At 39.6% G+C, this 12,600-nt stretch overlaps 1 protein-coding gene across 14 annotated transcripts in view; it reads left to right on the top strand.

Annotated features, from left to right (window-relative positions):
- Window positions 1–12,600, top strand: part of DYNC1I1 (dynein cytoplasmic 1 intermediate chain 1) — a 318,746-nt gene that overhangs the window by 92,937 nt on the left and 213,209 nt on the right. For all 14 annotated transcript variants that reach the window (XM_005550168.5, XM_045388826.3, XM_005550167.5 and 11 more), the window contains one exon: window positions 974–1,089. In XM_005550168.5, the coding sequence (XP_005550225.1) occupies window positions 974–1,089 (116 nt within the window). The remainder of the gene's footprint in view (window positions 1–973; window positions 1,090–12,600) is intronic.

The following is a 12,600-nucleotide window of genomic DNA, read 5'->3' as shown; positions in this document are numbered from 1 at the left end:
CTATTATACCCCCACTACTGGATGCTTCCTGGGTGTTTTAGGAGGCACTTCCGATTTTTGAAGCAACTCAAGAACTCACCAGTAAGAACCTTAGTTAGGAGTTTGAGTTGATAGAAAAACAATGGACCAATACTTGTAACCTTTCTTGTACAATTTACAAGTTGTATATACTTGGGCACATCTCTTAACGGAATCTCACTATCCTCATCTGTAAAATGGAGATTATGACATCTATCCACATACTTCATAGAGGTGTCATAAAGGCATGTAACATAATGAATCTAAAGACCCCTGAAGACCCTTCAAGTGCTACATAAATATTCAGAAATGGTTCCTTACATGGTCACAGTTAGGTCTGGAATGCTGTGCTAAGGCTTTTTCACTCTGAGCTCAGTGCCCCCTTTCACTCTTCTGTGCTCTATCAGTGTGTCTTTCAAGCAAATTCATATGCTGATCTGTGTTAGTTCCTATTCTGCAGAATTGAGAAGCGTTATACTCACCCTTTAAATACAATCCCCTCACTGCTATGATGGAGAATGTGTTACACCACTAAGGAACCCACCTCTCTTTTTGTTTTTTCAGATTTAAGAAACATTACTTTCCTTTTCTCCTTCTTTCCTAAGAGACTAGAATCCTGTATTGCAAGTGACAGTTCCCTCAATAAATTTTAACCAAGCAGAATCTGGGATGCTTAGAATGGAAGAGGTCTCATGTAAGCTGGACCAAGACTTTACAGATAGGAAAATTGAGGGTCTTATCTGACATCACCCAGCCTATAAGGGCCAACGTGGGCCAAGAGCCCACATGTCCTGACTTCCAGCCCAGAGCCAGTTCTGCTTCATGATCCTGCCCCTTGCACTCAGAAGCTGAGGGTATTTGTGGTTTGTTTGTTTTAGTGCTTGCTTTTATTACTGATAGCTCTTCTGCAAGGAATGCCTCCCCTCTCTAAGCATTTATTCTTTGTTACTTACAGAAGAAGACTGCATAAACTGGGCGTGTCAAAGGTCACCCAAGTGGATTTCCTGCCAAGGGAAGTAGTATCCTACTCAAAGGAGACCCAGACTCCTCTTGCCACACATCAGTCTGAAGGTAAACTATGTCTTCGGCTTACTTTCCTTATTATCTCTGGAGAAATCGCCAGGAAGTAACATCTTCCTTATTGATTTCCTCTTACAATAAGAACTCTTCATAGGATACAAACTAATAACACTGAAAGCCAAAGGCTCCTCTGAGTTTGAAAGCTATGGAGAGGGAACTCAATGATACTCTTCCAAGTGACCTGGCAACTTTAAATTAGATAAACTAAAGAGGTTTATCTCACTACATCGAAATCATGTAAGGAGAACAAAAATCATCAAAGAACAATATTATAGAAATAGTGCTGAATTTTATCAATAAGAATACATTAAGCATACCTTAAGAATCTTAAGCATACATTAAGATTCATCATTTGCATGGGTTAGCAAACTATAGCCCACCACCTGTTCCCAGAAATAAGGTGCTATTAGAATACAGCCACATCCAACCATTGACATCTGTGGTTACTTTATTGCTGCAGTGGCAGGGCTGAGAGGTTGTGAAAGAGACCTTATGGCTCAAAAAGCCTAAAATCTTTACTATAACCTGGCCCTTTACAGAAAACCTTTGCTGACCACTGATTTGGTTTGCCAATTGAGGTGACAACACACGAGAGTTTCTGACCACAATTTAAAAGTATTTTCCCGTGCAAACTTCCATTGAGGTGAATGGAAATTGAACCCCATAACTTCTTTGTGTATGCCAGAAAATATCAAGTGAAAAAGTCACATATGGATATCAGAGAATCATAAAAATACACTCATAAGAGAAGTCGAAGTTGATAAATACCTCCTAGAATTCAAAACTTTATCAGAGCAAGATTATGCAAAAGCAGAAGAGGGAGATGTGTATTCTGAAAACAGGATAAGTGAAGGTTTCATTGTTAGAGGCTAACGTTGTTATAGCAAAACAAATCCTCTTTTTACTTTATGTTATTTTATTTTTCGGTGTGGTGAAGAGGATGTTGGAATTCTGGGTTCCTTGTTGTTATGTAGTAAATATGGACAAAAGCCATGAAATACAAAAATGATTAGCATTCCCCACCTGGTGATTTACAAGAAATATAAAAATCAGTGCACTTTTGTTTGTGCAAGCTACAGGTTTTCAGTTTTGGTTCTAAATAAATAATGCCAAAAGCAAAGTGAATCAGATTCCTTGAAGTCCAAGGTGCCGTCAGGCATTCTGAAAATCTTTCCTATACAAACTGTTGTGGGGACAATTCTTTTGTAGCAGGGCCTCCATTTTTCAAGCCCCAGTGAAATGAATTTTAGAAGCAAACAAGTAGCACCCTCTGGTGGTCAGCTTTTAAACCAAGCAACCCAACAAATGAGACCTGTATATTAACGTGGCTGAAAATACAAAGTTGGGGGGAAAAGAAAGAAAAGAAAAAGAAAATACAAAATTAGAAAAGCCTGTGAGAGTTCACCTAGTCTATCCTTGGGCCTCCAGACAAGAACAGGAAGATCGTTAAAAAACATCCTCACCACCCAACCAAAACATTTGTTTGACTTAATTTGCTGCCAGAGGTATTTGCAGAGCTGTAGCTGGAGGCATGTTTATTTAGCCCAAAACTTGACCCATAGCATAAAGTTATACAACTGAAATAGGAGAAGGAGTGAATTATTTTTTAAAATGTGTACTTAAGATATTGGAAGTGGTAAAGAAATATTTACAAGGGAAGATAAATTAAGGATGAAAAGGCATCAGCTCTAACGTTTTAAACTGGAACACATCAAAAGGAAAAGGCTGTACATTCCGTTTTATTACTGCAAGGAGAGCTTGGGAGCCCTCATTATGCTGTGGTCCAAGCAGCAGGAAAGGAGGAATTTATTTCTCAGCCATTGGCAGAAGTTCTTTCTGTTTTGTTCACAAGATCCATCAAGCTTTTTTGTGGTAAAGGGCATTTAGATGGTTCAGATTCCACAATACAGAACCCAAAGCTAGCTACCGTAGTTCTTGACATTTAAGCAATCCCGGATGGATTTGGACAGAAAAACCTTTCAATTTGGGTTCAGCAAACTGCCCCTCCCCACAGGCAATGATGCCTTGACCCTTGGCTGCCAGCAGTCACCCGGCTGCCTGACCATCTAGGGTGCTGGTGCTCACTTTCACCTGCTGTGGGGAGGTGGTTGGCAGGAGAGCTGCGCGGACCAGTGGACACTTGGCAGTGAGGTTCTACCATGCGGCAGATGTGGGCTGGCTCCACTGTGGGGTTTGAGCTGTGGCAATGTTTTCATGACAACTGCGCCTTTCAGTGGCAGAAAACAACTACTGAATTTTATGACACAATGAGGCTCTTGGGTGGCTAACATTTGAAACTGTGGCATATATAACATCCACTTTGGCTTGCTGTTGCCCATAATGTAGGAAGGCATGCTGATTATTTTTTGTCATTGTTTAACTGTGAGCAGTTTAATGATATTCAAACTAATGATCTCAGAGCATTGATTTGTTCTGCCTCTAATGGATTCTAGTGCATTCAAGTTTTTACACATTCCCATTTTACTTTTGAAAATGAAGGGGAAGGTACTTTGGATTTGCCCAAGCTTAAGTATTCTTTCTCTGCTCTGCACTGCAATGAACGTTCTCATCATAGTGGCTATTGATTTTTGATCATAATGATCTGTTATGAGAAACACTCCAGAGTGTGATATAAACAAGCAAGATATAAGTATTAAGTCTCCATGAATACTGTTCTTTCAACAAGGTTAGACCTTCCTTCTCTGCAAGGAAAGAAGGCCGAGAATGGGCAGCACTGACTTGGAGAAGGATACCTTTGCCCCAATATGTTTTAAACACATAATTTTATTCCCAAGTAGCAAGAAAGGAAGAAGAAATTATGGTCCCCTCCAAGGCTACCTCTGCGTTGCCTATTATGAACCCATTTCTGTACTGACCATGAGGTCCTGAGCTTAGGGAGCCAGTCTTTTGCATCTTTATTATAGAGAGTAAATGACCGGCTTATCATAAATACCCAAGAAATGCTGTTGAATGACAAAGATAATGCCAGACGTCTCTAGAAACACCAATTCACTATGGTCCCCCTGGGGGAATGAAAATTTCTTAATCTGCTGGAAAGATGCAAGTCGCACTGGAGAAAGGAGGAGGAAATTTCCACAACCTGGTGCATAATGCATAGTTTGTTTTGATAGTCACCTGGTATCTTGTGGTCAAGGTTTAATCTCTACTCAGGCCCAGTAGCAAACCAAGACATCTCTCTCAAAAGAAGAGTAGTAATGCAATAAAGAGGCCACATTATTATTCTAAAATCCAAGCACCCCTTCTGTGACTCACCTCTTAGGGACATTTGTTTGATTTCCCATAGACTCTTGGGGCACCATTGGGTCAGCTGGACCATAATTTCCAAGTAGTATAGCCATTTGAGAGTAAAAACTTTTGAACCACTGGGTAAATGGATTGAATAAGTACACGCAAATGTTGAACATGTTGCCTGCAAAACCCAGAATGACCCACTAGGCATTTTGACTCTTAATGTTAGAGAATTGAGGTATTCCCATATACTTTGGAGTTTATCAGATGACTAGACCAATACAGACTTTCTTAAGGTAGTGGATCCTTATATTTTCAAAGATTTTTTCCTCCATCCTCTGGCCTACATAATGTCTTAACTAGGTCTTATAGGTACCAGCTACAGCTGCCTCTCCAGGTTCTGCTGACATGATGCTCCATGTTGAAGGTGAGATTGTCAAGGGCTACAGATACAGAACTGGCTCAGCCCTGATGTAGGATGATGAAGATGCAAAGAGAAAGGAGCTAGGTATTTGGCTGTCAAGCAAGGCTTAGTGTAGAATATGGTTTGGAGGTACTCCCAGGCCTCCGTATTCTTACCTACATTCAATTTCCCATTATTTCCTGATCATTGCTCTCACTTTCACATAGGTCACCTGGTGACACTAGCAATTCCACAGACCTTATTCAGAAACCCACAGAATTTAAACTTTGCTTTTGACTTTGACATTTCTGTAGACACTTATCACAAGCACAGAAAGTCTGTGGGTCTATGCCTAGAGCTAAAATATAGAGACTTGAGCCTGCCATCTATTTCTTAAAGCTGTCCAGTCCCGTTAGAAGTATCCACCTCACCCTAGTGTCTTTAAATTCTTCATGCCATTTACACTATTCAATAGCAATGAAAATTTGATCCCCTAAGTCCTTCTTTTCAATGGACACTTGATTAAAGATCACCATAGAAGAAAAATTATGTAGCTATTTGTTACAGTTGACAGATTCCCATTCCTGAACTCTTACTGAATTTTCACTTCCTTTAGCATCAGCCAGGGCAGATAACCAACATCAGCTTCCCATGTGACTGTCTTGTGATGGTAGTTTCTGTACCAGACTGAGTTTGTGGTTGCTGACAATAGAAACTAACTCTAATTAAATTTAAACAGAAAAAAGGTTCGTTGAGAAGATATGAGATACTTAATAGAATTGACCAAAAAAAAAAAAAAAAAAAAAGCCAGAGCATTAGGTTTGAAATAAAAAGTAAATTAGGTAGCTGCTATGGACTGGATTGTGTATCCCCACAATTCGTATATTGAAGGCTTAACCCCTAATATGACTATATTTGGAAAAGGGCTTTTAGGAGGTAATTAACGTTAAATGAAGTCATAAGGGTAGGGATCTCTAATTGGTGGCCTTATTAGAAAAGGAAGAGAGACAGAGAGAGATCTTTCTCCCTGTGTTTGCATTCACTGAGGAGAGGCTATGTGAGGACACAGCAAGAAGGCAGCTGTCTGCGAGCCAGAAAGAGAGCTTTCACCAGAAACTGAACTGGCTGGCACCTTGATCTTGGACTTCCCAGCTTCCAGAACTATGAGAAAATAAATTGTCCTTGTTTAAGCCACCCAGTTTATGCTATTTGTTATGGCAGCCCAAGCAGACTAAGACAGCAGCTAACACAGCAAGATCACACCACTGAACCTTCCTGGTTAGAAGACCTGAGCCTCCTGACTTCCTGTCACTGGATACTCTCTGTTAGGCTCATGATTTAAACTCTGTAGTCACTGCTGCCTTGGAAATCTCTAACTCTCTCTGCCTCTTGACAGTACTCCCTCAAGGAAGTCCATTAGCTAGGCCTGGGTTACATGCCCCTGTGTTAGCTGTGAGGGACAAGGCAGAGAAATAACTGCCCCAGTTCAGCTTCCCATAATGTTTGGGGATGCTATGACTCAACTTTGATCTTTTCTTATATCCTTCCTTTTAAAACAATGGGTGTTTGGATGCTAAGTGGCCAAGAATGTATATTGGAAAAATGCCTACTTTGGTGTAAGGAAAAGAAAAAAAAAGGGAGGTAAAGAGAAAAATAATATTTATTATGTGTTCAGCACACTCATATACATTATTACACTTGTAGCATTGCTAGAATTTACTCACCTTATAAATCAGAGGTGCAGAGAGAATGCAGTTCCTTTATTTTATCTGCAGCCATTTATAATACTACTAGTTGACATGGAGAAAATATACAAAATAAACAACTTTAATTCACTCTCTTCTTTTAAACAGTCCATGTTAGTATGTTCCATTAATCTTGGGTAGAAATGCCCAAACTCATAGTGTCCCCCTCTCATCTGCATCTCTCTCTGAGATCATGACCAATTGTAGAAGGAAAAAAGATGAGGTTTACATGATCTAATGGCCTTGGTGGAGATAGGGAGGATGAGGGACTCTGGCCTTGTGCTAGTCCCTGGCAGCATGCTGGCTGACATCTGTTGCCCTCTGGCATGATGTCCTTTGTCCATCTGGGCACTGGCACCCTGTGCTAGAGTGTGTAGCTGGTGAACTTGTGATTTGTTCTTTTGGCTTAGTGTGGCAATATTCCTAGGGAGCATTGGCTATCTCTCTTTTGATGACTTAGTCTCCTCTCAGCTGTCAGTGTCTCCAGACCTTGAGTCAATGCCTTGTCCTTTCTCCATCCTAGAGGTCTACCTTCAGCCCATGCCATGCCTTTATCCACCACAGCAGATCTCTTGGCATACTGACTCTCACTTTATTGCCCATGCCTCAGAATATTTAAGGGAGGTCCTCAACTGTTCTTCTCTTAGTCTTATCATGCCAGTCACCCCCAGGGAGGCTCAGATGCCTGTGGTGAATAAGATCTACTGCATGATGGTCTCCTTTCAGATTCCCAAAAAAAAGGAGTGTGGTTCAAAAACCCTGTGCTCATTCCTCCTCTTAGTTTAACACTCCACCTCTCCTAATGCTTCCCCCAGAAAGTGAAAATCTAGATATATCTGAAACTTTGTCTCTTCTTCTTCCAAAATGCTCGTATCTGGAAATAAATTCCCCTGTTTAACGTCTTTCAATTTATATCTTCATTCTACCACGGAGTCTCAAGGTTTTACTGTTCTGGACAGAAGGAGTGATCTTGGTAGTTATTTATATTTTAAATGGTAAGGAAAAAAACTGGAATATCCTTTCTCCCTCAATTAAACTTGGCTCTCAAACTACAGTGGGATTACAAAATTCAATTTTTTGAGATGGAAGCTGAGTTTTACTTTAGCTGTTTTATTTTCATTCTTCTATATCAAATTCTAATCTCTCTACTGGCAAATAAATGCCCTAGGTACACTAGGGTGAATATCATTACATTCACAAAGACAAACAGAAAAGCATATTAATAATTTTCAAATACAAGCCCCACTACACACCAAAATTGTTTTTGCCCACCTCTCATAATCAATGACACAGTCAAGAAATAGCAGAACTAAATAATATTACAAGGCATAGCAAACCCATGTGAGATGCTCCATGAATCTGCTTCCCAGTAAAACTGGTAAAAATGATAAACAACAACAACAACAAAAACCGCACAACTATTTAAAATATCTGGGAGCAGTCCTAATAGCATACAGCAAGGAAAGAAAGGAAGGAAAGAAGGAAGGAAGGAAGGAAGGAAGGAAGGAAGGAAGGAAGGAAGGAAGGAAGGAAGGAAGGAAGGAAGGAGGGAGGGAGGGAGGGAGGGAGGGAAGGAAAGAAGGAAGGAAGGAAGGAAGGAAGGAAGGAAGGAAGGAAGGAAGGAAGGCAGGCAGGAAGGAAGGAAGGAAAGAAGGAAGGAAGGAAGGAAGGAAGGAAGACATTTATATGATAAAACTAATAACAACTTGGTAAAAACAGGAAGATTCTATGGTATTTGAATCATACTCCACTCCCTCCTTGCCCCCAATTCAGCTTTAAGGAAACTCTACTTCAGGTGGATGCAGCAGAGAACACAGGGCTACCTCTCCTGCCAGCTCCCAGTTGGAGAGCTACTGTGTCTTCCTGGAAGAGGCAAGACATTAGCCCCAGCTACTTGTTTCAGGAGATAAGTTCCAGGCAAGTGTGAATACAAGGTAGGGACTCCCTTTTTCAGCCCAACACTGACTTGAGGGATGGAGATTTTACCTTGGGTTCAACATGCTGAGAACATGGGACCCCAATTGTCTTCACCATGGTTCATGTGTAAAGCAGAGGTTTCATGGTGGGAAAAGCAAGCTAAGTAGACCAGAAGCAATAGCAGCACTCCACTCTCCCACACACCCAGCTGCTAAAGCAAAAGTGTCACTCAGAAAGAAATGTGCCATTGTCCCCTCCCCCAGCTCCAGAATCTTGGTGCAGAGATTTTGACCAGGGAGAGAGGCAGGTCCAAATCAGAGAGCTCAGAATCTCTTCTCAAAAGAGCTAACATTATTTTCAATGTTCAAGCCTAAGGGCATCCACAAAACAATCAAGGTAATGGTGTAAAGCAATTAAGAAAAGACTGGTAGGTGTGCTAAATGTGTAGATAAGCTGAAACATAGCTAGTTTACCAGACAGAACCAGGAAAACAGACAGCTAAGAAGAACCCTTCTGGGATCACAACACATCTCAAAAACTGGTCTCAAAAACTGTAAATTAAATTCAGGCTTATTTCAACCTGTGGAGTAATTTGTGCCCCAGGGCAGTGTTGAAAACGATAGAGCAACAATTATGGAACTCAATGGCAGTGAATTAGTGAAACTGAACAGTTGACGTGATCACAGAAAGGAACTGCTAAATGGACTACAAAAACCTGTTACCGCATAATAACTATGCACATGCCCAAGGCTGTGCCCTTCCAGGATCGGTATGAGAGGATTCACACTACGGGAGGACAAGGGAGAACAGACTTCAGCAAAATAGCCCAACCAATTACTAAACAAATAAGCAAGCAAATAACAATAACAAACCTGGGGGTTGGGGGGAGTGGTATCCAGTGCTACAATATATTATCAAAGTCAATTTCTTAAAAAAGAATATATATATATATATGAGGCATACAAAGAAACCAGAAAGTCTGACTCCTACACAGGCAGGGATGCAGGCAACATAAACTGCCTGTGAGAGCAACAAGATGGATTTAACAAAGACTTCAAAGTTGTGTATGTGTGTATGTGTTTTTTCAAAGAACTAAAAGAAACCATACTTAATGAAGTAAATGAAAGTATGATTACTATATTTCACCAAATAGAGCTAGAAATTTGTTTGAAATAAAAGAACCAAATGTAAATTCTAGAGTTCAGTACAAAAACTGAAGTGAAAAATGCATTAAAGGTACATAAACAAACATTGAACTAATAGAAGGAAAGAGTTAGGAAACTTCAACATAGATTGATAGGTAGTATGCAGTCTGAAGATGAGAAAGGATAAACAATGAAGAAAAACTAAGAGATCCTCAGTGAAATGTGGGATACCATTAAGCAAATCAGCCTACATGTAACAGGAATGCCAGAAGGATAGATCAAAGAAAAAGGAGTAGAAAATATTCAAATAAATAATGGAATAAAATTTCTCAAACTTGATGAAAAACTTAAACCTAACAGGCTCTAAACTCCAAGTAAGATTAAAGCAAAGAGTTCCACAGACACAGCATAGTACAAATGCTGAAACCCAAAGAGAAGGAAAATATCCTGAAAGCAGCAAGAGAAAATGAATTTCCACTTACAAGGGAACCCCAATAAGATAAACTGCAGACTTCTCATCAGAAATAATGATGACCAGAAGACAGTGGTGTGGTGTATTCCTAGGACTCAAAGAAAAAAAGAAAAAACCACAACTATCAATCAAGAATCATTACCTAGCAAAGCTATCTTTCAGAAATGAAGGCAAAATAAAGACATTCACTTCTTTGAGAAATTCGTAGCCACAGACCCACCTTACAAGACATATAAAGAAAGTTATTCAGACTGAAAGTGACTGACCCCAGGCAGGAATTCAAATCTATAGGGAAAAACAAAGAGCACAAGTAACTATAAAAGACAGTATACATACATCTTTCTTTTTTCTTTTCCTTCTCTTAACTTATTTAAATAGCAGTGATATAAAATACTATACTTATAATTGTATTATTTGGCCTATAACCTATAGAAAAGTAATATATTTTCTAATAACAGCACAAAGAAGGTGAGTGGGAGCACTTTTTTATTTACAGAAATTCTCCATTGTTCTTTTTTTTTTTTTTTTTGCTGAAATTCTATAGTCTATAGTAACTAGAATTAAAACTCTTACATGAAAAAGAGTCTTATATTTTGGTGATAGTAGGGAAATGAAGAAGTAATTATGGGGAGAGGATCAGCAAAAGGAAAGTAAGTGATAAAATGATCAAACAGTAAAAAGAGAGTCGTGCTTAGCTCTCGTGGCATAAAGCAAGAAAGAAAGTCATTAACAAATAACTAGTCAAAGACATGGAAATGAGGGCAGAAGAGCTCTGTGTGGCCTCCATACATTTTAGACAGTTAAGGGTCAAAATCTTGCATATCTAGTTGAAGGTATTAGAAATTCAACCATATGACCTAGGCTTCATGGGGGGTACATTAAGAGAGGAATGCCTACTTCCCCTTTTCTGGTATCCAGAAAGAGTAAGCTTCCCTCCAACTTCTAACTTATATGCCTTTCTTTTCTCCTTCTAATAGAGAGATAATTGTAGGAAGGTAATTGTCCAACATTTTTTGATTGGATGTAACTAACTTATCAATGGTTCTAAGCATGAAGAATTTGGTCTCTTTGTACTAACCTTCTCCCCAGACCAGTTAGAGGTAAGTGTTTGCTCTGCCATATAGGAGCTGTTACAAGCTCTAGAATCTGGAGGGAAGAAGTAGTAAGTCCAGTTTTACTTTCACAGTAACATAATTGTCAACCTATTCCTTATTACTAGTAATGATGATAGTTTGGCCTTTATTTGTTTTATTCCTGTTCTTATTTTTCAATTAATTCAGAGCTTGGACAGGAAAAAGTGGTACTATTTCAAAACCCCAACACCTTGGTACATTGCCTGGAAATCTAACCCAGTCTTCCCACATAGTAAGAGAGAATTCCACCAACTGAACACACTTCCTGTCCACATCTGATGTTTCTTCCAATGTGAAGTCCATTCGTGGAATACTCTTAGCTTCTTGCCACCCCTTTACCACTCCACTCTACCCTGCAGACTCCATCCCCAGAGGAGGTGAAATGATTTATCCAATTGGTAGGTTTGCAAAATGACCTGGGCAATTTCAGGCCACCTCCAGTTTTTTTCCTGGGGGAGCCAGCATACCTGTAGGGGTTATAAGTTACTCTCTTCTCCTCTGTGCCATGAGTCATACTCAAGTCACGTGCAAGAGGGGATGCCTGTCAAGTCCAACCTTACCTGTGAGAGAGTGGGTAAATCTGCCTATTTCAGGAAGTCAATTAGCAGATCCATTTGGCTTTCTTCATAACCTGCATTTTCTTTCTTTCTTTCTCTTTCTTTCTTTCTTTCTTTCTTTCTTTCTTTCTTTCTTTCTTTCTTTCTTTCTTTCTTTCTCTTTCTTTCTGTCTTTCTTTCTTTCTTTCTTTCTTTCTTTCTTTCCTTTCTTTCTTTCTCTCTTTCTCTCTCTCTTTCTTTCTTTTCTTTCTTTCTTTTTTTCTTTCTTTCCCTCCCTCCCTCCCTCTTTCTTTCTTTTTCTTTCTTTTCTCTTTTCTTTCCTTTTCTTTTTTTTCCCTTTTCTTTTCTTTCTTTCTGAGACAGAGTCTTGCTCTGTCATCCAGGTTGGAGTGCAGTGATGCGATCTCTGCTCACTGCAACCTCCGCCTCCTGGGCTCAAACAATTCTCTTGCCTCAGCCTCCCGATTACAGGCGCACACCACTGTGCCCGGCTAATTTTTGTATTTTTAGTAGAGGTAGGGTTTCACCATATTGGCCAGGCTGGTCTCAAACTCCTGATCCTCGTGATCTGCCCACCTCAGCCTCCCATAACCTGCATTTTCACTTGTTCTTTATCAACAATGAAAGTGTTATTTTGGCCTCCTTCTATTTTTTATCTTTCTCTTATTTCTCACTTGGATGCTATTTATTTGATCCTCTTAAGAATCTCAAACAGTAGAAGGAAAATTATGTCAAGATGTCAGTTCTGAAGAAATCAAAGTACTGAAGATAATATTAATGACCATAGGTAATTATACAAGAAAGAGTAACTTAGGCAGAGGGGAGAGGGTTATATTCTAGGGACAAGGAAAGAGCCCATTTGTAGAAGTGGATTGATTACA

This window comes from Macaca fascicularis, chromosome 3, assembly GCF_037993035.2.
Source record: "Macaca fascicularis isolate 582-1 chromosome 3, T2T-MFA8v1.1".
Lineage (NCBI taxonomy): Eukaryota > Metazoa > Chordata > Mammalia > Primates > Cercopithecidae > Macaca > Macaca fascicularis.
This window is presented reverse-complemented; position numbering and strand designations above follow the sequence as displayed.